The following is a 27,846-nucleotide window of genomic DNA, read 5'->3' as shown; positions in this document are numbered from 1 at the left end:
GGTGAACGCTTGTATTTCACCAACCCTTCTAAGGGAAGTGATAGCTACAAGGAAAGCTGTTTTCCAGGTGAGAAACTGTAGCTCACATTTGTGCATTGGTTCGAAGGGCGGACCCATTAGTCGTGTAAGAACTAAATTTAGATTCCATACAGGGGAAGGTGGTGCCCTGGGAGGAATTACGCGTTTAAGGCCTTCCATGAAGGCTTTAATAGCGGGCACTCTGAAGAGTGATAAATGCTGTCTGTTTTGTAGATAAGCAGCGATCGCTGCTAGGTGTAGGCGTATGGATGAATATGCCAGGTTACACCTGTGAAGATGGAGCAGATAGCATATGATGTGCTGTATGGATGCATCTAGAGGGTTGATTGTATTGTTACGGCAGTAAATTACAAATCTTTTCCACTTTGCGGCATAGCATGCTCTAGTGGTAGGACGTCTGGCTTCCATGATGATGTTCATGCAATCAGGGGGAAGGTTAAGGTATCCGAATTCTAGGATTTCAGGAGCCAGATCGCCAGGTTGAGCTGAGCTGGGTCCGGGTGCCTGATTTCTCCATGGTTCTGGGTTAGGAGGCATGGGGATAGATGCAGTTTTTGATGTGGTACCACTGACAGTTGTAGTAGCGTGGTGTACCACGGCTGCCTGGCCCACGTCGGAGCTACCAGAATGAGTGTGAGTGAGTGCTGTTGTAGCTTCCTGACCACTAATGGAATTAGTGGGAGAGGTGGAAAGGCGTATGCAAATCTGCCTGACCAGTTCATCCATATCGCATTGCCCTTGGACAATGGGTGTGGGTATCTGGCGGCGAAGCTTGGGCATTTTTTGTTTTCGTGGGTGGCGAAGAGGTCTATCTGAGGATGCCCCCACTGTTGGAAGAATGGGTGAAGAACTTGTGGATGCAGTTCCCATTCGTGTAGTTGTTGCGTTTGTCTGCTGAGCAGATCTGCCATGGTGTTTTGTACGCCTGGAACGTGTTGTGCCAGGAGAAAGATGTTTTGAGGAATTGCCCATCTCAATATGCTCTGGGCTAAGCGGGAGAGCTGGGGAGAGTGTGTCCCCCCCTGTTTTTGGATATAATACATTGCAGTCATATTGTCTGTGCGAATGAGGACTGCTTTGCCCGAAATCTGTTTTTGGAAAGATTTTAGGGCTAGAAAGATCGCCAAGAGCTCCAGATGGTTGATGTGGAGCGATTTTTGCTGTGGCGTCCATAGACCTTGCATGGTGAGGTGTAGAAGGTGCGCTCCCCAGCCGGAGAGCGATGCGTCCGCTGTTAGAGTCACCTGAGGAACCGGGTCCAGGAACGGCCGCCCTTTGGAAAGGTTTGTGGTGTTCCACCACTGCAGAGAGTGATGTGTGCGGCCGTCCACCAACACCAGATCCGTCAGCTGCCCCTGGGCCTGGTTCCACTGTTGTGCTAGGCACTCTTGAAGTGGACGCATGTGGAGTCTTGCATGGGGCACTATGAAGATGCAAGACGCCATCATTCCTATAAGCTTCATAAACACTCTTGCTGGAAGAGAGTGTTGAGGAAGGAATGTTTTGCGTAAGGCTTGAATGCTTGTGATTCTGGCTGAGTTTGGATAGGCAATACCTTTGGAGGTGTCTATAGTGGCCCCGAGATATTGCTTTGTGTGAGATGGTATGAGGTGGGACTTTTGGTAGTTCACCGTGAAGCCTAGCTGGTGGAGCAGTTGGATGGTGCTGTTTGTATGTTGCACACATTGGTTGTAGGACGCGGCTTTTATCAGCCAGTCGTCTAGGTAAGGGAAGACGTGAATATGTTGACGTCTGAGGTGTGCTGCTACTACTGCTAGGCATTTGGTAAACACCCGTGGTGCGGTGGTGACCCCGAAGGGGAGAACCGTGAATTGGTAATGTTGCCCGTCCACCACGAACCTGAGGTATTTCCTGTGAGAGGGGTGTATTGGAATGTGAAAGTATGCGTCTTTCAGATCCAAGGTTGTGAGGAAGTCTCCCTGGCAGAGGAGTGGGAGGACTTGCTGTAGGGTGACCATGTGAAAATGGTCTGAATGTATGTAGGCATTTAGAGGCCGGAGGTCGAGAATGGGTCTGAGGGTCCCGTCTTTCTTTGGTATTAAGAAATATAGGGAGTAGACCCCTAGATTTTGTTGATTGACGGGGACCTGCTCTATAGCGTGTTTTTGGAGGACTGAGAGTACCTCTTGTTTGAGCAGTGTGGAATGTTCTTGAGACATTGGACGGTGCCTTGGTGGGATATTGGGTGGGGTAGATGTTAATTCGAGACAGTACCCTGACCGAATGATTTGGGTCACCCATTTGTCCGATGTTATGGACTCCCATGTGTGGATAAAGTCTTGTAGTCTGCCCCCGACCGGAGTGGGATGGTCTGGGGGGAGCGGAGGGGAGTCATTGTGCGGGTGGGGTGGCAGAACGGGTGTTGTTGGTTTTGCCCCTGCCCTTATTGTTGTTGCCTCTGTAACCGCCCCTTTGATTGCCCTTTGAAAAGGTATTTTGAGGAGGGGACTTGTAGGAGGTAGAGGCGTTATCGGTGGAGGAGCCTCTGCCTGTGCCACGAAAGGACGAGCGTCGAAAGGAACGTTTAGAGGCTTGTGTTTGGAGTGCCCCCATAGACTTTGCTGTGTCTGTGTCCTTTTTCATCTTTTCCAACGCTTCGTCTACCTTTGGCCCAAAGAGAGTTTGCTGGTCAAAGGGGTGATTGAGTATGGACGCCTGGACTTCAGGTTTGAACCCTGAGATCCTGAGCCAGGCATGGCGACGAAGCAGGACACTTGTATTTATGGCTCTAGAAGCAGTGTCGGCTGCATCGAGGGCACACTTAATGGAGGTGTTTGTAATTAGTTTACCCTCCTGTATTAGGTCATGAGCCTTGCGCTTGTGTTTTTCTGGAAGGTGCTGCATAAGAGCCTCTAGTTCGTCATAGTGTGCTCTGTCATATCGCGCAAGCAGTGCTTGTGTGTTTGCAATGCGCCACATGTTTGCAGCTTGGGAGGCGGTGCGTTTACCAGACGCGTCCAGAAGTTTAGATTCCTTGTCTGGCGGTGGGGCTTCTCCTGAGGATTGGGAGTTAGCCCGCTTTCTAGCTGTGGAGACAACTAGGGAATCTAGGGGAGCAGGGCCCTTAATGTATGCAGGGTCTGTGGGTGCCGCTTTGTACTTCTTCTCTATTCTAGGGTTCAGTACTCTGGCCCTGACAGGGTCTTTGAACACCTCTGTAGCGTGCTTGGTGACACCCTTAAGCATGGGTAAAATAGAAGTGGATTTGTCTTGTATGTCAAATGTATCCAGTAGGAAGTCTTCTTCCACTGGTTCACTGTGCATGTCCACCCCATGGTAGTGTGCTGCTCTCTGCACTAAATGATGAAACCCTAAGGAGTCCTCTGGAGGAGACGGCCTGGATGGGTATAGGTCGTCCTGAGGTATGTCTGGTATATCAGGGTTATTGTAATCCTCCCATGGGTCTGGGGTCCCTGGTGGAGTGGGATCCATTGGGGCGTCCGCCGGGTAATTGTCCGGGTCCCCGTCATCCGGATCTGGGGATGGGGCCGGATCGTAGTGAGGTGGAGGTGGCGGAGACCTGGGAGGGGGAGGGGGTGGAGGTGGTGGAGGAGGTAGGGGAGGCGGTAGTGGGAAGGGCACTCTGAGGGGTGAAGTAGCAGAGTCCTTCCTTTTGGGTGGTGGAGGAGGAGCCGGAGTATCAAGGCGTCTTTTCTTGATAATTAAAGTCAATAGTCCAGTCTTTGGATCTTTGGACAGAGTCTTTTGTAGAGGGTCTGGTGTAAACAGAGCCAGTGGCGTCGAATCGCCGGTCGGCACCGGTGATTTCGGAGCCGAGGGCTTCGATGGTTTGTGTGCGCCATGCTTTTTTGGGGCCTCCTGTTTTTTCGGCGTCGAAGGAGTTTTCGGCGTCGGTGCCGACAGATTTATGTTTGTGTTTGGTCGGCACCGAGAGTCCAGGCTTCGGCACCGGTGGTTTCGGAGTCGAGCTGGATATTGCTTTCTTCGGTGCCGGATGCTGTTTTTCGGCACCGGGCGTGGGCTGGCTCGATCCCGAGCTGCCGTGAGACTTTGGATGCTTCGACACCGAGCCCGAAGGTGGGGTGATCGAAGCTTTGGTCTTGGTTTTGCCCAGGCCGGCAGGCGAGGGAGTAACCCGAGTCTCTTTGGTTTTGGGCGCGGGGGTGGGAGGGGGCACAGTACTCACGGCCCGCTGCGCCGGTGTGATGTCCTCCACGTCGGAGTCGTCGGCTTCGGAAGCGCTGACGACGTCTTCTTCCTGCTCGGTGTGTGTTTGCCCCGAAGCTTCGGCGCCGTCTCCGAAGATGTCCGGTGGAGCTGCAGACGATGAGTGCGCCATGGTGCGTCGAGCTTTTCGATCCCGGATGGTTTTCTTCGATCGAAAAGACTTACAGGCGGGGCAGTCTCTGGCCTCGTGTTCTGGAGAGAGGCAAAGATTACACACCTGATGGAGGTCGGTGTGGGGAAATTTAGACCCACATTTTGGGCACTTTTTGAACGGAGTCCTTTCCATCGGCCGGGACCGGAGTCGAGGAGGGCCCGAAGGCCGGTGCCGATGTACGGGATGGAGAAAAGTGCCGCTTCGAGAGATGAAGATGATGATGAAGAAACTCGAAGATACGAGGATTTTCCGTCGAGGCTGGAACCGTAGAAGTTCGAAGCCGGAGCACGAAGTATCACATCCGAGCCCGATGGCGGAAAAAAACAATCTGAGGATGGAGCCGAAGCCCATGCGCAGTACGGACCGAAGGAGGAGTCACCAAACTCGTGACTTCCAAAGACTGTCCAAGAAGAAAAACAAACTGCAAACATCCGGGCCCAACAACAGATGGCGATCTATGCTAAGTGTACAATCTGCAGCTCATATGCCTCGAACATATTGTTTAGATAGTGCCTTTTTTGTTGCCAGGTCTTTGTTGTTGTATTACAGATTGAGTGGAGGGTGGCCTGGCATGTATTTTCCCTCTTCAACTCCTTGTTGAATAACAGAAAGAAGACATAACAATTTACTCACAAGGCACGCAGACATTATGGAAAGGAGAAAGACTGCCTTTAGAATTAACAGTTAAAAGGACAGCTGTGCAAAGGCTGAAATGGAGTGCACAAGAGAAACATCAAGGAAGTTCAGATCCACTGAGGCATAACAAAGACTTTGGATGGAAATTTAAAGAGTCAAACTCTTTATAAAACACATTGCAACCTGTGAATTAAAGATGGTTCGCCAGGTTAACACTGAAAGGCTGAAAGACCAGAAACAATCTTTCACTGTGCACACAGCAAGGTTTTGTAGGGCTAAAAAAGAACAAACAAAAGAACATCTAAAAAGCATAGCTTTGGATTGGGGTCTGGACACCTGATGAGGCAACAAATTAATCCTACAGCCCAGCTATGATAATCTCTGTGGAATCCAATACAGGAGGCAGGATGACATCCACCATTATGGTCAGTAAGTCGAACACATTTAGCTGCTATTGCTCAATCTCCATGCATGGAGATGTAGTTTGCCAAACTCTGATGCAGGTCTTTGCCCTGAGGTGGAAGCTTGATTGGATGGCAAGGGCTTCGGAGTTCTGCGTAGCAGACGCTCCTGGCCCAGTCCCAGGCAATAAGAATGACTTGGGCTTAGTGTTGCTTGATCTTCCACAGAGTTCGCGGTTCAAGAGGTAGTGGTGTAAATGGAACAGGAATCCAGCCCAATTAGCTGGAATGAGTATCTTAATGAGTGGCTTGGGGGAACTCAAGTACACAGAACTTGTGATACTGCGCGTTCGACATTGGCTTCAACACAGATCTAGCAAAGAAACCCTGCTCCGTTTCAGGTTTAGGACTGGTGGCCAAGAAGATGCTTTGCTGGTTCAGCTACCTCCAGAAGCATAGCGCCTCCTGGCACAGGATTCAGGACCCTACTATACCCAAAGTATTGCATGGAGGACTATTCCCAGCCTGATGGGCGACAGGAAGACTTTCACGGCCAAACTAATCGCCCTAATATCAAGCGACCCCGAGCCCCCCAGAAGAGAAAATGACAGTAGCATGCAGGGGTGGCTGATGTGTGCCCCCACTCTATCACTTCCAATTGGTACAGAGTAACTGCAGTGTCACACAGTGCTACCTGCCGGCATGGACGAGGACTGCTGAAGAATTCTCCAGATGCAGTGTGACACCTGAGGATATTCTAAAGGTGAGGAATCTGCAGTAAAAATTAATCATTAACAGATACTGAAAAGTTCAACACTTATTTTGCTTCCATCAAACTATGTACCAACCAACTTACTCATGCCGTTTCTCTGCATTTTTTTCAATCATCCAAGTTCCGAAGCTTTCACATGGAGTATATTGCTTTATAAAACCACTACATAAAAAACAGCTACTGCCAAAACATGTTATCAAAAGGACTGGCATCTCACCTGGCTCGGAGTCCGAGTTTCCAGTCGAAGGTTGACTGAAGTTAGATGGCATGAAGACATTATTTTTGGATACTGCAACCAGTAAAATAAAACGGACAGCATTACTTAATGTAAAACACTTACTTCTACGGAGTATTTGGATCGACATTTAACAAAGGTCATAAGAATCGTCCCTAATCCTTTAATGATGTAATAGAGGGAAACATTTTGGTGAACAATCACACTGTGCAAGAGATCAGGTCTACTGGATGGAGGTCAATTAGGTGTAAAGAATGCCAGGCTTTGACAACTCACAAGGAAAAAAATCCTCACAATAGTTGTAAATGTAATAAGCATGGGGGTGCTTGTCCTAATAATCATGGAGGAACCGATCCCAAAGACCCATCTTGAACATCCTGTTTCAATTCAACAGTAGGTGTTCACATTGTCTTTCCCCAATTTATTATTTCAAATGAAAAATGAAGACTAGTGTCACAAAGAATAAATTAAAATCATGCTAATATTTAAAAAGCTCCACACTCAAGAGCGAGATTCTTTAGTATTTTTACAAATCATACCTGCTTTTCAAAAAAAGTTATTATGTCTATATTCAGACTACATTGACTGCGGTCAATATTGATATTTCCTTCGAAAAAAGGGTATGTAAATATGTAAACCAATCTCCAAAACAAGAGTAAGGGGCGGGACCATTAAACATGTGAAGATGGACAACAATTAAATGATTATATACACAATGAGGTACCACGGTGTAAGGAACCTCATTGAGTATATCATCTTAAAATGTAAGTAGCCATTAGTATGAAATTAGGTGCAAGCATAGTCAAACACCAACATATCTCACAGACACTGTTCGCTGTTAATCTCTTACTTGGCAACAACATCCTACCAACCCCCTATCTATACTGCTGTTCCTGTATATCCCAACTAGTTACCATTCAATCCACTGACTTTGCATCCTTTCCGCCATCATACCTACTTCAACACCTATGCGCTCAGATACGATCCATCTACTACATACAGGAAAGAGATCCTAATTACTGTAAGGCTAGATATCTAATCTTTTTAAAACCTTCTGCTTACTGCTTTATACGTATGTTATGCTTAAAACATTGCTGACCACTTTAATTAAATAAATGTCTCCCACAACCTTCTCTTGGAACTAAGAACATTTGGAAGAAACAGACTTACCAGACTGTGATGGAGGGAACTGAGTTAATGAAGACGTTCGTTCCCGCTTTCCTGGTGGGATATAATGCTCATCATCTTTATCTGAATCTGCAGTTAAGCAACAAAAGAATAGGAACAGTAAGTGGTCTCATTTTAATATTTTGCAGACTGTGTAGGAGTGTGCAACCATTCCTGTATCCAGGTCTGATTGCCTGTCATTCTGAGTCAACATACTGCATGCCTCGTGGGCCTGTCTACATACCTGTCAAAAACGTTTTTAAGTAAAATAGACTGCCATGAATCTGAATTTTTACTTTGGCCAGCAGTATGCACCTCTGGGAATCTTGATTTGCAGAAAAAAACAAGAGCCATTTATGTCCGCGCACTTATTGTATTTCTGACAAACAAATAAAAAAATGAACTGGACTCATTAAATTAGCTCTCTAGTGGTTGAAATATGATTTTTCATTACAGAACCGTGCACATACCACAACAGGGAGTGAAGTGCCTTGAAAATCAATCTTTGCTCAGAATTAGACAAGAAAGGCCCCCGGCGTTTTAGAACATTTTAATAATGTCAAAGAGAAATCTGATTATACAACAGTGTTATGAGTAAATGCAGCACCATCCGCCACATGATTTGTGCTATTATCAAACTATTCTAGCAATCAAACAGAACCAATATTGTCAGAAAGCAAACATCCACACTTTGCAAGGTATAGATGTTGAAATCAAGAAAGGAAACTAGGTACTTGTAGTGAACACTAATTTAAATATTTAACAGAAATCTATTCTTACATAGTCTCAAAAGAGCAGGAATTTATATTGCCTTAAATACCAAGTAGAAAGGCTAAATTTGCTTGGAGGATTTTGGCCCCTTGTTGGAACGAAAGTCTTATCCATGGCTTAGGAGAACAGTGTCGTCCTTCTGTTGTACGTTTTGTGGACAACACTAGGTATGTTTCTGTAGTGTGTATGCGGATGCATGTTGTGAATGGATTAGCGGAGTTCAGCTGTCCATATGTATGCTACAAAAGAAGGTGGCTACCTTTGGCCTATCTGCCAATTGTTCACCTCAGACGCTCCAAACTATATGTACGCTCACTTCTTTCCAAAACAGTTGTGTTAGTGAGTGATAAATGGAGTCCATTCACCCCCTTTGACTTCGATGAAGTGTTCACAGCAAAAGAGAACCCACTCCCTGCTTCTTGTATTGTAGTCATCTATTGTGATGAATTGAGCGGGTGTTTGAGAGTTTAAAATCATGTTATTCATCAGAAATTAGGGCAGGCTAGGGAGCTAATCAAATCAGCTCCTTCGGACCAGTTATTTTCGATTAGGAAAAAACACAACTTCAAATACACTCATCTTTAAAGAAGTTATTTTCATGTTTGATGCATAATATCTTTCCTGGTACCTACATCTCCTGCTCATTAAAGTAAATTGAACATGACAGAGTTTTAACCTCCATTTACCATAGGAAAAGGGATCAAAAAGCTCAACTGCCAATTCTCTTTCTTCACTTGAGATAGAGGATGAAAGATGTAAGTAACCAAAATCTTGATATGATCTTGTATGTCAATTACTAGTGTATCAGGGATGGATCATTACCTGGACTGGGATTATTTTGAAAACTGCCCGACCAATTCCTTAAGTTTCGGGATGGGTCTGTTCATGAAAAGTGCATGTCTCTTACAGTGCAGGGTACCATCAAATTCATTACTGCATATTGAATTTTCTGAAAATGTTATGGGCTCCCTGAAACAAATATCTATGTCCATTGCTGAGAAGTTGGGGTACAGGTACATCCTGCATTAAAACGCCTACTAATATAAAAGTCTCGGTTTCAATAGTTCTGATCAGACAGCAACTTTTCCTTGTAGTACATTTTACAAAATCATTATAGGTTTTAATTTCTACGAACTTTTATTAAATGATTTTGAATCCAACTGAGTCGATCGGAAATCCAATAGGACATCACCATCCACAAGCTCATAGTTAAATGGTTTTCTATTGCCAATCAATGAGCAGCTAAATATTTTTAGTTGATGGGAGCATGGTTGCGATCTTGTTCAATAGTCTAAACCATGGCGCACGGGATAAGCTGCCGGACGCTATAGTTGGCCCGGCAGTTCCATGTGTTGCTGGAAACCGTTGAATAAAACTTGGACATGCCACCCACTATGCCTGTTGACTAAACAACCTGGAAAAATCGCCAAGGGCAAAAAATACTGGTACATCTAGCCCAACACTAAATATCCCCGTATACCAGGCCGCTAGATCAATAGGGTTGTGGTTCTGGCAGGTACCGTTGTGAACTGCAACGGAAAGCACAACTGCATCATAACGCTATGGGTGTGTTTGAAGCCCTCTTGTAAATTCAAAATACTTGACAAAGATCCTTACTATGTCTTTCAAATGCTTCTTAGTTCAAGAGGCAGAAGGGAAATGCTAAGGGGCAACTGCTAGTAGGCATAACTGGTCTGACTATCTCTGTGTATCACGTTTTTACCATTTTCCTTTTATTATTGCTAATTAAGGTGATATTCATCCCTGACCTCAAGGCCTCCATAACTGCAGCATGCTTTTAGCCCATGCTCCTTCTACAGCTGTTCTTGTGTTAAAGTTAACTGAATTTCCTTTCATTGAATATTAGCTGAATTTATGTTTATTATGCTAGCAAATATTGCCCTATGTTTTCATGAGTATTGTAAGCTAATACTATTTAAAGAAATGCAGAACGTAATAATAATATATATATATATATATATATATATATATATATATATATATATATATATATATATATATATACACACATACACCACACACACATTACAGTCTTGATTCCCAAAGAAGTCCAAATGTCACAAAATGTAAGCTGGGAGTTTTTGGCTAAAATGTGTGTGTGTCTGTGTGTGCGGGGTTGAAGGAAGATGTGGAGGCTGCTGGCACTATCTTCCACACTAGAAGCATGCTATGGGGTAGCAAATAGACCAGATATAGCATGCACCTCATCCAACCTTACTCCACTCAATCTACTCTGCCCATAGGTATTGTCTGCATAAAAGTATTTAAGCTTCAGAAAACGGATTCTTCACTGCAAACGTTAACATTCCTCCTTATCAATATCAGAAAAAGTACACTTTTTTTTTGAATCAGAGTTTAAAGAATGTGTAATAGTGTCTACGTCTGATTGATTTACTGTGTGCTTGATATAATATTATTTACATGCTGCCTTTGAAATTCCCAGGTAACTAGTCAAAAACAAGTACTCCAAATTTGACAGACTCTTAATCAGCTTTCCAAGACTGACACTTTCACAATGATCACCGATCTAAGTTAAAGTTGGGCATGGAGCATCTGTGAAGAAAATGGATGAGGTGTTTAAGTGAGATATTATATATTTAAACAGTGGCTTGCTGGGCCGGATGCTTGATCTGTGAATCACTCCGTAATTAAGATGTAATCCATGTATACTCCTTGACTGACTGACATGCACCCGCAAAACAAACAGTCGAAGAGCAAAAATAAATCAAATGCTCACATATATCACACATTTATAGAGATGGTTCTGCTACAAACAAAATTATTTTTTAAAGGTTTTGTACATGCTGGAAAAATAATTTTCTACACTTCTTTTTGGATGTCACAAATGTCTAAACACTGGTAATCACGTTTTTTTCCAGAATTTATGAAAATACTGGAAAATATACATAGTTTCCAAAAAATAAATAAACATACTTATATTTAAATGGAGTGACATTTCATTTTCCATGGACATCCAACTGATGAGTCATTTTGATGAAAACTCCTGTTGAATGTTCAAACAGATTAGGTGGGAATTTTTTTTATCTTATAGGTGACCTATAGAGTTCTGACAGTTGAAGGCACCAAGAATTTGATTACCGCTGTACCGTATGGTAGTTACCTTTAACCATTTGTTTGTGACACTGGGGTTGCTGTTGCATGAAGTGGTGCCCATTGTCAGAAAGGTGCTTATTAGCTAAGGCCAATGTGTAGGCAAGTTAACGGTGGGTTCACATGTCAGCAAAATATATCTTAACTAAGGGCAGAAGAACCACAGGTAGGCCAAATGTCTGCAGTACTTACAGAGAAAGCAACAACATTGAGGTAGAGATCATAATCAGGAAAGATAATCTAATGTCCCATAAATCCATGTCCAGAGACAGAGAGACTAATTGCGTGCCAAGTATGAAATACTGTAGGAAATGTATTTGTGAGAAATAAAGTGTGTATTAAAAAAAATCCAATCAATGCCATCTTGCTACACTTTCTACAGACACAAATGGATGCAATTATAAAAGTGATATACATAGTCAGCCAAACTGACAGACTTGTAATAAAACTACATCCTCACCATCGCCATCTTCTGGACTTGAGCCACCGGCAGATCTCTGAAATAATAAGCACAAAAAGCAAGTGAATGGCTGTAAAGCACCCGTTTTTATTTTATTTATTATGCAAGTAAAGTGTATTTTAAGCAGCAAAGAATGTAGTCCACAATACTCCACAGTGCATGGCTGTTCAAGGGATCTCAACTTATTAAACAGTTAATCAGCCAAGCTTAAGATACCAATGAGACATTCAAAGTAAAACACACAATGCGTGTAACTGAAAATGCACATTTCTATAGGAGGCTGTGGGGGTAACTGAAAGGCATCATTTCAGGGAAGGCTATAACATGTCTGCTATTTGTGCAAAGACTTCCTTATCACAATCTTGATTTAGTTATTACACTCCATTTCCATATACAAGCACATTGTAAATGTAAAAGCGTTTCAAGGGCAGAAGATAGACTGGGTCTAGTGTGAAGCATTACCAATATCAAATCCCTAATGTAGAAACTGGTTCAGGAAGTAAAGAATAAGTTACTTACCTTCAGTAACGCCTTATCTGGTAGAGACAGGATCTAGCCGCATATTCCGTAAGGATTAGTTACTTACCTGTAATCCTAGTTCTCATCCAGGGGTATACTCATCAAAGTCATAATCTATGAATAATCCCCGCCCATGTGCGGGATCCCGGAGCATATAGAAAATACATATATATAAATATATATATATATACATATGTGAAAACATATAAATGCAGCCTAATAATGTTCAAAACATGGCAATGCTGTAAATTACATATTTTTGCATAGTAGTGCCCCCGTAACCCGTCAGGAAAAAAGGAAGCATCAGGCAAATTATAACACAGCACTGCTTTATTGCCATAAAGCAACATGTAATTGTAGGCATTCGCCAGTAGGCTGCAGTAGAGTATCAAGAATCCAAGAAAACTGACACCTTGCCTTTAAGGCATTAGAGTAGGGGGACCGTGCCTTTAAGGCCTGCCCGTGACCCCCTGCTCCCATGATGCACTACAGGTGACAGTTGGGCCAGTTCTTTTTGGCGGTGCCTCCGCACCTGAGTAGATCTGCCTTCCATACATCACTTATTTAAAGAGAAAACATTGCTCGTCCGGGGAGGTGGGTGGGTCGCTTATGACTTTGATGAGTATACCCCTGGATGAGAACTAGGATTACAGGTAAGTAACTAATCCTTCTCATCCAGGGGATACTCATCAATAGTCATAATCTATGAATAGAGTAGCAAGCCCATACCCAAAGTCTCGCGGACGAGCAACAAAGCAGTTAAAACATACATTAAAAGACACATCTTGTATTACAGTTATGCAAATAGGTTCCTCAAAGAGGCCTGCCCCACCTGGGCGTCGGCCTGTGCGTCTGAATCTAGGCAATAATGGCGCGTGAAAGTATGGACTGAGCGCCATGTAGCCGCTTTACAGATCTCAGACATGGGAACGTTGCGAAGGAGTGCTACCGTAGAAGCCTTCCCCCGAGTAGAGTGTGCTCTAGGTTTACCCTGCAGAACTTTGTGGGACAGTTGGTAAGCCAAAGCTATACAAGAGACAATCCATCTAGAGATAGATCTCTTGGCCGCAGCCAGCCCGGTATTAGTGGGTCCATAGTTAACAAAGAGCCTGTCTGACTTTCTAAGAGTAAGGGTCTTAGCTAGATAGAATTTCAAAACCCTCCGGAGGTCAAGAGAGTGTAGAGCTCTCTCCGGGGGTGTGGTCGGCTGAGGAAAGAAGGTGGGCAACGTGATCACCTGATTAATATGGAAGTCCGAAACCACCTTGGGCAGGAAGCTCGGATGAGTACGGAGCACCACCCTATTAGCATGAAACACCGTGTAAGGTTCCTTGCAGCAGAGGGCCTGAATTTCACTAACCCTACGGGCCGAAGTGATGGCTACTAAGAAGGCAGCCTTCCAGGTCAGATGTTGCAAGGAGGCCTTATGAATCGGCTCAAAAGGACCTCCCATCAGTTTAGAGAGAACGATGTTCAGTTCCCAGGAAGGGGAAGGAGACCTCACAGGTGGGTAAACTTTCTTAAGCCCTTCTAAGAAATCCTTTACCACTGGCATCTGAAAGAATGAGGTCTGGGTAGGAGACTTCCTATAGGCTGTAATAGCAGCTAAGTGTACTCTGATGGAAGAGTACTTTAACCCAGACTTCGCCAAGTACAGTAAGTAGGGGAGAATAACCTGTTCTTGACCCCGGATCGGATCAAGGGTGTTATCTCTACACCAGAAGCAGAATCTTTTCCATTTAAAGCCATACGACTTCCTCGTGGAGGGCCTCTTTGCCTCCCGAAGAATGCTCATACAGTCCGGTGGAAGATCTAGATGTCCGTACTGGATGAATTCAGGAGCCATGCCGTCAAGCGGAGGGAGGGGAGATTGGGGTGGAACACTCTCCCCTTGTCCTTGGTCAGCAAGTTCGGCAGGCATGGCAACCTCCTCTGTGGTACCTCCGACAGCTGGAGTAGATCCGGGTACCACCACTGCCGGGGCCACTCCGGTGCTATTAGGATCATCCGAGTTCTGGCCCTGTAGAACTTCTGAATCACAGCCGGGATGAGAGGGAGAGGAGGAAAAGCGTAAAGCAATGTCCTCGACCAGCTGATCAAAAGCGCGTTCCCCTGCGAACCCCGTTGAGGGAACCTGGAGGCGAAGACGGGGCATTTTTTGTTGTCCGCGTCTGCGAACAGATCGATGTCTGGTATGCCCCACAAGCGGAAGATGTCTTGAGCGACGCCTTCGTTGAGCACCCAGTCGTGCGCTTCGACGAAGTCTCTGCTGAGGCCGTCCGCCTGCACGTTCAGGGTCCCTGGCAGGTGAACAGCGACGATCGTCAGGTTTCTCGCCAGAAGCCATTTCCAGATTGACTGGGCCTCCAGAGACAGGACCCGTGATCTGGTCCCTCCTTGCTTGTTCAGATAGAACATAGTTGTGGTGTTGTCCGTCTGAACCTGAACATAGTCGGTCTGCAGGGATGGGTACAGGGACTTGAGAGCGAGATGGACTGCTCGTAGCTCCAAGAAGTTGATGTGATAGCTCTGCTCGGTAGCGGACCAGAGACCTTGTACTTGTAGCCGGCCCATATGAGCCCCCCAGCCCTGCATGGAGGCGTCTGTGACCACCGTCTGTGTCGGAGGCGCCTGATGGAATGGGACGCCGTGAAGCAGATGGGAGCGCTTCATCCACCACCGGATGGAATCTTTGGCGGCTTGATGAAGGGTAATGTGATCTTCCCAGCGGCCGGTCCTCTGCGACCACTGATCCTCTAGGTCTTGTTGCAGAGGACGCATGTGCAGACGTGCGTTGGGCACGATGTAGATGCACGAGGCCATGGATCCCAGGAGAGATGACACTTGTCTGGCTGTGGGATATTCCGTGCTGAGAAGCGTGCAGCTTTTTTGCAGCATGGAGGATAACCTCTCCTCCGAAGGACACACGCTTGCGCTTGAGGAGTCTAGAGAGGCGCCCAGGTAGTGGATCCGCTGAGTTGGATTGAGGATCGACTTCCGGTAGTTGACCTGAAGGCCCAACGAGTGTAGAAGATTTAGGCAGAACGAGAGATGACTCTGGAGTTGAACCGGGGTGGAACTTTTTAAGAGCCAGTCGTCTAGATATGGGTAGACGAATATCTTCCGTTTGCGGAGAAATGCAGCCACCACCGCCATGCACTTTGAGAATGTTCGTGGCGCGGACTTGAGGCCGAATGGCAGGACCTTGTATTGATAATGTTGGTGAAAGATGCGAAATCTGAGAAACTTCCGATGTTTCGCTGAGACAGGAATGTGGAAGTATGCATCCTGTAAATCGATGGCACACATCCAGTCCCCTTGATGTAGATGTGGGAAGATCTGGTGCAGTGCTAGCATCCTGAATTTTTCTCTTCTGAGAAATCTGTTGAGTAGGCGGAGATCGAGGATGGGTCTGTAGTCTCCGATCGCTCCTCTTTTCTGAACAAGAAAATACCGGGAGTACACTCCCTGATTTCTCTGCCTGTTTGGAACTTCCTCTATGGCGTTTTTGGAGAGGAGAGTGGCAACTTCGTCCTTCAAAAGCTTGTTTTGGCTGGGAGGGAGTGGGTGTTTCCGTGGGGGTACCTGCGGAGGGGGAGATTTGAACCTCAGCAAGTAGCCACGCTCTACAATACTCAGCACCCATTTGTCGTTTGTAATTGTATTCCACTCTGCCAGGTGAGCGGTGACACTTCCTCCCACCGGAGTGGCGAACGAGTGCGGAGGAAGTAAGTTTTCACTGCTTGGGAGGTTGCTTGTTAGAGGACTGCTGCTGTTTAGCATTTCCTCTTCCTCTGCCCCGGCCCCTTTGTTGAAACTGGGACCTCTGTTGGTTTTGAGAGGACCATTGGGGCGTTTGAACGCGCTGGTGAAAGGCACGTTTGTCGCCCTGGCGAAAGCGCTTGCGGAACTCTTTGCGTTTTTCCAGTCCCACAGCCTTTACAGTGTCCAATTCCGTTTTCATCTTGCTCATTTGGTCGTCCGCATGAGCTCCAAATAGCGATGATCCATTAAACGGCAGGTTAAGAATCCTTTTCTGCGCATCTGGTTTGAGGGCTGTTAATCTGAGCCAGGCCGAACGGCGGGAGCAGATGCCATGGGAGTAGCCATGCGCGGCTAGGTCTGATGCATCCGCCGCTGCGCTTATTACTTGGTTGGCCACCAGTCCGCCTTCATGTAGGATCTCCGTGAAGTCCTGCCTGTCCTCCCTAGGCAATTTCTCCACGAATCTGGCCAGGGAATCCCATAGGGAACGATCATACCTCCCTAGCAGGGCTGAAGCGCTAGCGACCTTCATGTGCGCGGCAGATGTGTTGCACATTCTCCTGCCGTAGGAGTCCATCAGCTTGCTGTCCTTCTCAGGGGGGACAGAAGCAGATATTGAGGCTGAGTGAGACTTCATGGCCGCCGCCACTATCACCGAATCCGCTGGCGGGTCCGCCCTCAAGAATAAAGGGTCCTCGGCCGGAGCCTTGTACTTCTTTGCTATTCTCGAGGGGACCGAGCCCGCTGTAGCTGGTGTAATGAACGTGGCCATCGCTGGTTCTAACAATCCTGGCACCAACGGGAGCAGAGGTCTGGGAGCTGACCGATGGTGTAAAGTGTCAAAGATCACAGAAGTGGGTGCCTGAGGGGCGTGCAGTGCGATGTTCAACTTTTGCGCCCCTCTACCCAGGACGTCCGAGAAAGTTATAATGTCATCCACCGGGGACACTCGCGATGGAGGCGTGGATGAAAAAGTAGGGGAGTAGTCCCGGACTGAGGATCTTGTGGATGCAGTCCCAGTGGACGACCTGGTGCGTCGCCTCTTGTGGGAGCGTTCGCTTTGGTGAGCCCTTGATCCTGATCTGTGCTTGGACGGAGATCTTGGACGTTTTGGCGCGGTGCGACGGTCCCTGGAACGAGACCGGCGTGGTGAAATTGGCCGTGGATCCCTCGGAGGCGATTTACTCCTGCGCGGTGGGGAATACATGCGGGAGTAGTCCGATCCCGGACTCCGACATGCGGCAGCGCCCACATCTCGTAACCAGCGCGGTGACAGTCCAAACCGCTCTGGAGCCTCGGGTGATCTTTCTGGAGATATTTGCACGATGTGCAGTCCCGGAGATGATGACTGTTCTCCTGGGGACCTCTCCGCGGGCGGTCCAGTCTTCGCCCTCGACGTCGAATCCCTTGACGTCGACGACGTCTGCGTCACCATCGGCAAGTGTGAGGTATGCCGTTCTGGTCTCGACGCCGGTCGTGGAGACCTCGATGTCGATCTCCTCTTCTCTGGCACCTGACGTCGGCTAGATGACCTCGACGTCGGCCGTGTCTTCGACGTCGACCTCTCTCGCCGTCGACTGGGCGACTTCGACGTCGACCTCTCTCGACGTCGACTGGGCGACTTCGACGTCGACCTCTCTCGACGTCGACCTCTCTCGACGTCGACTGAGCGACTTCGACGTCGACCTCTCTCGACGTCGACGTGGTGATCTTGACGGCGACCTCTCTCGACGTCGACTTCTTGACGTCGATCTTCCTCTCGACGTCGACCTTCTATGTCGCCGAGTGGGGGTAACCATCGACGGCGACCGGCCCACTCGCGGCGGAATGTACGTCGCCGCATCTCTCGACGTCGACCCCCTCGAGGGTGGCGGAGAGTGTCTCGACGTCGACGGAAGCCTCGACGTCGACGGAGACAGTTCAGATGTCACCAGACTAGCAGCCTTCGAGCCCGAAGGGCCGCCTCTCGACGCCGACTTACTTTTGCGCGGCGGAGACTCTTGATGGTGGGATGAATCCCTTGACGCCGAAGTTCTCTGCCTCTTCGCCGGCATCCTCGACGTCGACGGCGAACCTCTTGGACTCCTGGTCTTCTTGGAGCCCGGGGAGCTGGTATGTCGCCGTTTCTGTACTTGCGTAGCTGAAGAAGGTGGTCTTGATGAGGAATGCTCGCCTTCACGACGGCTTCGTTCCTTCTCCAGTCTTGCATGCAGTTTAATGCGCTCTCTGTCCCTCAGAGTGCGCTTTGAGAACTTCTGGCAGTGGGGACACTGGTCAGGATCGTGTTTTGATGGTAAACACACAATACACACCGAGTGTGGATCCACCAGTGCCATTTTATTACCACAAGAAGGGCATTTCCTGAATAAAGGAGACATTCTGACTGGAAAAAAATTGGAAAATTCACTGGAACCAGCAGAATTAGCCCTTATAAGCCAGAAAACGTCGAAAAAAGCTAGAAAAAGCTGTAATTCAAAATTTCAGTCAAAAAACTGAAGAGCTCAAGCTCCAGGATCCTCACAGAAGGAGCCGGAAAAAAGAACTGGCCCAACTGTCACCTGTAGTGCATCATGGGAGCAGGGGGTCACGGGCAGGCCTTAAAGGCACGGTCCCCCTACTCTAATGCCTTAAAGGCAAGGTGTCAGTTTTCTTGGATTCTTGATACTCTACTGCAGCCTACTGGCGAATGCCTACAATTACATGTTGCTTTATGGCAATAAAGCAGTGCTGTGTTATAATTTGCCTGATGCTTCCTTTTTTCCTGACGGGTTACGGGGGCACTACTATGCAAAAATATGTAATTTACAGCATTGCCATGTTTTGAACATTATTAGGCTGCATTTATATGTTTTCACATATGTATATATATATATATTTATATATATGTATTTTCTATATGCTCCGGGATCCCGCACATGGGCGGGGATTATTCATAGATTATGACTATTGATGAGTATCCCCTGGATGAGAACTTAGAATTATCCTCAGACACCAGACAGGATCTGGAAATTGTTTACAGCATTACCTCTGTACATCAGTTGAGGGCGTGTAGTGACGTCATCCTCCAGATGTGACATTGACGGAGTCCATATAAGTCCTCCCCTGAAGCGCTGACGTCAGTTTCTTCTTCGACTATGTTTCGCACCAACAACACGGAAACTGCTTATGCAAACAGTGTGCCCAAAAAGAGACATCTTTGTGTCAAACATTTCCGAAGTCCTAAAGAAGGGCATCAGAATGCCAAGACAGGGATCTTGTAGGTATCAGTGCTAACAGTTCGCAAAGCAGGGAGGATGGGTGGGTCGTTAATGAATCTGCGGCTAGATCGGATCTTTACAAGATAAGGCATTACTGAAGGCAAGTAACAAATTCATCTGATAGAGGTATCTAGCAGATTCCTTATCTTAGAATTATATACCCAAGCAACACCATCCTTGGAGGCGGGTCTGCGACCTGAACTGAGAAAAAGATCCCTGAACAGGACTAGTCGTTCCATATTGCGAAAGAAACCAGGCTCTCTAGAGAATTCTAGATGAAGCTAAGAAGATGCTCCACCTGAAGGACTGTGGGAGCACCGCATGAGAAACATGTGGACAACATACTCACAGCAGAGGGATAACGTTTGTTGGAAAAAACATTTCATAGAAACAATAATACTATGTAGCACTGCCAAAGATAATCAACCCATGATTGGACAAGGCTTAAGAATCAAGGCATCAGCCTATGCCTCTGAATTAGAGCACCAACTACTTGCCATGGAACTAAACTGCGATCTAACCTTACCCTGTGACACAGAGGTAAGGGAATCTCAGAGCACATCCACGATAGAGACATCCCTACAATGCAGAACAAAATCATTGCAAGAAGAACGTTTGGTAGAGAACCCTCTCAGATGGAGAAAACCCTCCTAGAGAGAAGATAACCCCCTGGGACTATGTAAGTAGAAGCCCAGGGGAGAAAGGAAAAGGAAATGCATAAGCAACTACCAAGTCAAGTTCAAACTAGAGTCTGAAGAGAAGCGCAGTGACAAAAGCAGATACGTACTCCCATGGAAGTAGTTCAGCACAACCATACTTGAAATATATACCTGTATATATACACATGGACCCATATAGACAGACATATATACAAATATATTATATATACATACACACACATATACATATGGCGACGGAAATAATCAAGGAAATACATACCGCATTTGAAGTCTGCTCTGGTTTGTTCGGTAAAGTGACAGAATTCGTTACAATATATAAATATATATACACATGCACATATATACACCGCTACACACAAGTCTATCAGAATACACAAAAAGTATTATCATCCACATCGGGGAGGTAACACTTGGAAAGCAGGGAGACTTACCGGTGTAGAACAAGGAACACCGTGGAACAGAGTTATCCATTGAAAGATGGATATAAATACCAACACACATTGATCAATAGACCAGCAAAAGAGTGAAAATTATAGCTATACAGATATCACCAAGATGGAAAACCAGCAACATAATACTGTTAGAGGGAGTGGAGGAGCACCGCCCACCTCAGAAAAATAATGGCAACCACCCATGAACCAACACTACTACTGATGAGTCTCCCATGAGGCGGCTCACAAGAAATCAAAAGAAAACAGCAGGTGTGAAAACTTCTACCATGAAGGGAATAAAGGCCATCCAAGGGTATAGTCGAAATAAAGGCCAGCACAAATGAGGACACGGAAGATAAAGATTTTAACAGAGATATCAGGCAGCAAGACCTGACTGACGCTTTTTGATAAAAGATGGAGAATTACAGCATGGAAGGGATCAAGCCCCATGAAACAAATGCCAAAAACATAAGATGAGAGCATACGAGCACGACAAGGATTGAGATCAGTAAGAAATTTCTCACCTGGAGACACAATGTATTCACGACTAAAAAGGGGAAAACAGACCCACATCCTCCAAAGGAAGAAAGGGAGGCCAGAAGAAAAAATTCCTCCAAGCAGACGGAATTCACAAAATAAGACGAAAGGGGTAAAATTCTTCAGCCCAAAGTGGGGGTCAGAGCCGGTGGGGCCAGTTGCTGGGAGCAGCAAATGGCTGGGACAGCTCACAAAGGCGGCAAGGCTTTGAAGCTTCCCCTTCGTGGACCCTTACCATCATGGGGGAGGAGGCTTGACACCTGCCCAGAGTATCCTTTGCTTCATGACCCCCGAGAGCGGGAGGCTCTCGACCCAGAGGTCCAGAAACATGTCTGGGGGTGGCAAAGGGCAGTCAGCCAGGACACTAGAGTTAGGTCTTTTTTTCAGGGGGCATATCTAAAATGCCCTCTGAGTGCAACTGGCATTAAATCCCACCCTGGCATCAGTGTGGGTTTAATGTGCCGAGAAGTTTGTTCCCAAACTTCCCAGGTTTCAGTACAGCCATTATGGCGCTGTGGAGTTTGTAATGACAAACTCCCAGACCATATTCTCTTTATGGCTTTACTGCACTTACAATGTCTAAGAATGAACTTAGACACTGTATGGGTACAGGGCTTGCACCTGTACCCTCACCAGTGGTATAGTGCACTCAGCTAGAGGGCTGGCTTACCTATGCTATGGCAGTGGAATGTAGGCAGGGCATTATGTGTGCCATGTTGACTCTTCACTTTGCTCTGCACCAAAACACACAGCTTGCAATTGCATTGTGTGAGTGTTGAGGTACAGGGCCTCTAAGGGTGGCACAATATGTGTGACAGTCCTTAGAGGCCTTCCCTGGCTTCAATGCCCTTGGTACGCATGGTACCTTTTACAAGGGACTTGCATGTGGCCAGAGTTGCCAATTGATTTTGCAACAGCACAGTTTTAGAAGAGTACATAGGCCTTGGGTAACGGGTTTGCAGGAACCCAGGGCACACTTAGTCAAAGAGCATCAAGATCAGGCAAAAAGTGGGGGGCAACCATGAAAAAAGGGGCACTTTCCTACACAAAGTAATCCACTTTAGAACTGTTCCGATTAATCAACATTCATGGAGATCTGTCAGCAGTAATTGACACTGTCAAAACCTCTAGCTAGGAACTTGAAACTGGAGATTTCCATTCAAGGGAGCGTTCAATACCTAAATTAAAATTCCCAATCAAGATGACACATTGAGACAGTGCTGCTGCTTCAAGAAGAAAGAAGTCTTAAAAAGCAGGTTTGTCATGGTTTGGCGTATGGGGTATGAACCACTGATTTTGTAATTAGTCCAAAATGCAGGCTGGAAATCAGAAGCAGGACCATTTAACTATTAGAGGTCTGTCTAAATGGAATTGTGTGGTACTACCTGAATTTATTCAATGTGTTTTCAGTCCTTTAATGCACTTCGGATTGTGCAGAAATTTGGATCTCTCTGAAGGATGACACAATCAGTTTAGCCTTGAATGCAACGAGCAAGCAATTAACATTCAAACTAAACATACACGTTTTGACAAGGGAGAAGAAAGTCAAACAACTAATAATCCTGGAATAAGAACCAGCTTAGTCGAACCTGCCTCACAAATGCAGTGATACTACTTTTCAGAAAGAAAATATCAGATTGCGCATAGGGGTCTTCAAACTTAACAGTATGATTCTCAGAAATAGGAGCATTGATATACAATCGGAGCTAGCAGCAGCATTAAATAGCATAAGGTATTAAGAGCTCCTGATCCCTGGCAATTCTAACCCTCTGATGGAGCTGGGTTGGCCAAACTACCTAGGACCTGCACCCGTTCCTAAACCAGCCATAAAAAGCAAAGGTGTATTGCTGGATTCTTCTTTAAATTTGGAGGCCCAGGCAACAAAGTTTCAGCATTATTCTTTGGCATCCTCAAGATGCTCAGAAAAATCCTTTCTTTGCTACATCCACTCTCCAGGAGACTAGTGGTCCAGGCCCTACTACTCTCTCGCCTGGACTAAGGAATTTCACTCTAATTGGGGGCCCCCAAAAGGACCCTGAGAAAACTTCAAGTAGTACAGAATGCAGTGGCTTGTATTCTTTACAATGTCCCCAAACATCACATCGCCTGTCATAGTTTGAGATCTCTGCATTGGCTCCCAGAAGCTGAAAGTATTAGGTTTAATACACTTGCATTGCCCACAGGGCCTTTCTTAACACCAGGCCACATTGTCCCCGATTTCTCCCTATGTCCCTGAGTGAACTCTTTGCTCCTCTAATACCCTCCTTGCCAAATGCCAGTCTATCAGAAGATCGAGATGGGAGGACGGTCCTTTATGATGCCAAGCTGTGGAGCTCCCTCCCCTCCCAGAGATCATCTACGCAGGAACTCTCGTTGTGCAAACTACTTAACCCCTTCAGTGCCCGCCCCTTTCCCCGCCCTGTGCCGGGCGTTTCATTAGCGGGCGGGGTTTATGACGAGCTGGTCTCGTCATGGGCACAGCGCAACCGCGGCCCATGACGAGACCAGCTCGTCATGGGCACTGAAGAGGTTAAGACATGGCTATTTCAGAATAGCCCTTCCTGAGGTATCGGAAGAGATGTTTTCGCACTGATAGTGCTGGGAGACCTCCGGGTAGCCATGCGCTATGTAAGTGCAGCAACATAACATATTGAGCTTAGAAAGCAACATCCCCTGTAGTTGTCAAGCCACTCACTTGGAAAGAGTACCTGCTTCCAGAGGCAACTAAGCAGGCTTTTCCTGTGTGTCAGTGAGGGTAGTGAGATTAAACTTTTAGTCCGTATTCTCTCCTACGCTGGGTTGCTGGCCTCCTCAATGGCGGGATGACTACAATAGCATAGGCTCACCGCTCCGGTTTCTTTACCCGTCCAACGGAGAAAGCAGAATGCCAGAGCTAATCTGGGGTTCAACAAAATTCAAACATTTGCATGATCTTCAAATCCTATCACAGAACCCTGTTCTAGTTGTTGGTTATATTTCAGAGACTTAAGCCCGGAGTCCCAAGTCAGCCCAGTTTAGGCTGGTAAAGGTGTTGCACAGGTTGTCTCAAAATGAAAGACAGCATCTTTTTCTAGTACACTGTAAATGGAGGTGATCACAAATAGGAAATGCAGGATGGGAAGGTTTCAACCAGAAAAGGAGAAACCTATACTACACAAACTAAATCAACTGGATAGCTACCAACCCACTATAGACACAGTTTTGTAGGGATCAGAAGGTATGCATTTCACAGAGACCCAATTTTGTGCAGCGCATGGACAAGTGAGCCCAGCTAAAACCAACCATGCTCTAGTCGAACCGTCAAGCACACACTACACACACACACACTTTTAGCACATTTCACAGACATGATCAAGGAAAGGGAGCCCCAGTCACGGTGAGTAGACTGGTCTTCACTGGGGAGGATCTGGCGGTAGGTTCCCTACTGAGGTATGGGCAAAAAACACCCTGTTTCCCCAGACTAGAATTGCTTTTCACTACCGATAGCTCGTCAATAGATAGTTTGGCTTGCAAGTGCCACAGCCAACATCAATCAAAATGGGGGGGTGCACTTTCAGTCCAGAACAGAAGATACCCTTCTGGTCGTAATGATAAGATGCTTGGTGGGCAGGACAACACACGTAGAGCGTGCTGTGAAAGAGTAACTAGCGTTCCTACAGTTTACTGAATGCACTGAGCATGAATAAAAGTCAATCTGCTAACGCGGACATGAATATTTGCATAAAGGTCAAGCTCTACTGTCACTTGTAAACCATGAAGAATCTATCAGTGAGTGATGGCTCGGAGAAACCAATTATTTGTGTAGGGATAGATACAGAGACCTTTGCATCAAAGCAAAGATGCAGCTAGTCCTCTACATTTCCCAGATACCATGTTGGTTAACTTAAAACACACAAAAATAGTCTGTACTGCAAATACCAATTACCAATCCTGAATCTTTTGAAACATCAGTGGTTTGCACGGACTAGGAAACAGTAATAAATGATTTGTAGATTTTTGGTGCCCATCAAACATGCTTGCTGTGGATTAAATAAAGATCTGGTAAAGCGCCAAACATCAACTTGTCTCTCTTGAATTACGTGTTTCCCAAGAACAATCTACAATTCATGCTATGGTCTTTTCTTCTTGAATAGGCAGGATCGGTTGGTCTCTGATCTAGCCGGTACAATTCAATCCATTTGTTGTTTATTTCATTTCTTTAAATCAAGATGCAAGTTACTTTTTTAAAGATCCTATATGATTAAGCACTAGTTTCTAGGCATATGAATCACTAAACTAAAATTACTGATATTAGTCAAAAAAGAGCAAGATAGTGGGACATTTAAGTTCGCAATTGTTTCCATTCAAATAGTGAAACTTACCATATATATATTGGATCCTTCCTTTTTGTTCAAGTAACTTTTACACTCAACTCCAACATTACCAATGGCTATAAGGAAGCTTACAGTAACAGAGCATATTTTTATCTCTACCTATTGCTATTTCTCTAACTCTCTATATAATTACCTCCACTCTCTTCTAGAAAGCAATTAATACTGTAGGGTTGAGTATATATCAGATTTCTGTAGTGATCTAGAGTCTACTGGCCTAGGAGAACCTTTCAAGGTGCTATAGCTCTAAGCATGAATTGGTGGGACAACAGAATACGAGATGGCTTCCAGAGACTCTTTGGAGTTTACAAATTGCTGGTCAACAAACCAACCAGTGCAATAGTGAATCATATTTTGTTTCAGTAACCATGGATGCAAGTAGCTTTGAAATAATTGTATATGCCAATGAACAGGAGTGAGGGTGTTAGTCCAAAAAGTAGCAGTGTGCAGAGACCTCCCACAAAAGGGGTGCGGGCTAAATTTCAGCGATGTACTTACATCCGGCTTACAAGAACAGACTGAGTGGTACAACAAGAAGGGTCATGTGTGAGGTCATCCAAAACAAAGAAGTCCTAAATCACAATTTTTGTCAGACTATAACAGGGATCATACACAATGTAAATGTTTGTTGAATTATCCAGTTGTCAGGACGTTCAGCGACACCATCATCTTCAGAGAATCTACTCCTGTGAGCCTATTTTTTTGTGAAGAATCACCTTTTACTCCGAGTTTGAACAGGTTCATGTAGTGTGCGAGAGGAACCAGGGTCTTATTTAAATTAACAATAAGGTGAGTCTCCAAAACACTATATGGGTTCCGTGTAGCAGTTTCCTTTCAGGAGCCCTGCGGTCCTAGGTGCCTGCGAAAGTTAGCAAGGGCTTGAACCTAGTGAATTTGCTTTCTGGACACTAGCTTTGTACCTGTGAGAGAGCAAGATTTGCCAGAAAATCTCTACCAATAATAATGTATTGAATTCCATAAGAACGTGGTATGCTAGAGCCTTTGGAAACCCAGTAAGTATGCATATATCCCAAGTTAGAGGTTCAGCTGCTTTATTTAGACACACGTGCCACAGTCTTCAGGACTTCACAGTATTTACATAGAATCTCCTTAATATTGTCCGGTAGTGGAACCCATAACAGAATTACACTGCTGCTGTTGTAAATTAAGGTTGTCACATACTTTCCTCTTTAAACAAACTACAAGGCTGATCATTGAGTTGCATGCAACATTAAGGACCACTCAAACCATCTTACACCCATTCCGTTAAGAGGTATGAAACTGAAAAGTGTCAGCTTTAAAACCACACTTGAATGCAAGTCAAAGAAACTGCTATCAACACTGAAACATTCGGAAATAGGAACAAATTCCAATCACTATGGGATGTGCAAACAATGTTAAGAAGTGCTGACACGATATTTGAAGTTGATCTGTGTACAAGGAGGAAGGACATCCATGCGCTGATCCTAGATTCTTTAGCATAATTTCCACACCAATTGTACAGCAATGATATTTAAACATTACTGTAATGAGATTATATTAGAAAACAATGCATGCACCATTCCAAATTAGAAAATGGAGCACAGGAAGCTACGGAATATGAGCATAATAGGTTTAAGAGTTTTAAGCTACTTTTTTTTTATTGCACTCAATAGATTAAACAAGACATGGTTAGACTGTGAGCAGCAATTCTACTAAAGCCGGGCATTTTTTGGGTGAGAATGGGGAGCTAGTTGAGGGAGTGGCATCTAATCAACGAGAGGTAAAACGTTTCTAATAATTTGACTACTCAGTGGTAATCCAATAATCTTAAAAATTCTTACCTTCTGAGCCTTATCCTTCTGGAACACGAAGACAGGTGGAGCAATAGCAGGCTTTTCTATTTAAAGGAAAACGAGACTTATGAGCTTGCTTACATATGACTGGGTAACATAATATACTCTTCAGTAGTTCAACGAGTCAGTGGCAGAATTATCAGTACATTTACACTTTAGTTTAAACCGATGGATGGCATACAAGACAAAAGTTATCCAACTATATAACTACAGTAGTTGAGCATTAGTATCTTTCACAGATTCGCATGCTCTAATTATTCCCCATCACCAGTCAACTTTCTTGCATTGGTTGCTTTAGTAGTTTTTTAATTGCACCCGTAGAAAAATATATTTAGGAATTGTCTGCAGCAGTTAGACTGGAAGGTGAAAACTGTCTGACTGGTGGATGGCTTTTGTAAAAACTCTAAATTATATATGCAATTAACAATTGAGAATTTAAGAATTTGCGTTAGAGAACTTCAAAGGCATAAGTTGTG

General features: G+C 45.5%; 1 protein-coding gene across 6 annotated transcripts in view; it reads right to left on the bottom strand.

The window, feature by feature from the left end:
• RANBP3 (RAN binding protein 3) overlaps positions 1-27,846 on the bottom strand; it is a 324,639-nt gene that overhangs the window by 236,090 nt on the left and 60,703 nt on the right. For 4 of the 6 annotated variants that reach the window (XR_014971945.1, XR_014971944.1, XM_085637083.1 and 1 more), the window contains exons 2-5: positions 27,359-27,414; positions 11,977-12,013; positions 7,617-7,703; positions 6,429-6,500 (exon numbers count right to left, since the gene is read on the bottom strand). Coding sequence is in view for 3 of the 6 variants with exons in the window: in XM_085637083.1 (XP_085493209.1) it covers positions 6,429-6,500; positions 7,617-7,703; positions 11,977-12,013; positions 27,359-27,414 (252 nt within the window). In the remaining 3 variants the exon portion in view is untranslated. Of the gene's footprint in view, positions 1-6,428; positions 6,501-7,616; positions 7,704-11,339; positions 11,410-11,976; positions 12,014-27,358; positions 27,415-27,846 lie in introns of all 6 variants that reach the window. The other 2 variants (XR_014971946.1, XM_085637084.1) reach the window with 1 other exon arrangement.

Source organism: Triturus cristatus, chromosome 12 (genome assembly GCF_964204655.1).
Source record: "Triturus cristatus chromosome 12, aTriCri1.1, whole genome shotgun sequence".
Taxonomy (NCBI): domain Eukaryota; kingdom Metazoa; phylum Chordata; class Amphibia; order Caudata; family Salamandridae; genus Triturus; species Triturus cristatus.
Note: the sequence above shows the minus strand (reverse complement) of the source record. Positions and strands in the feature narration are given on the sequence as shown.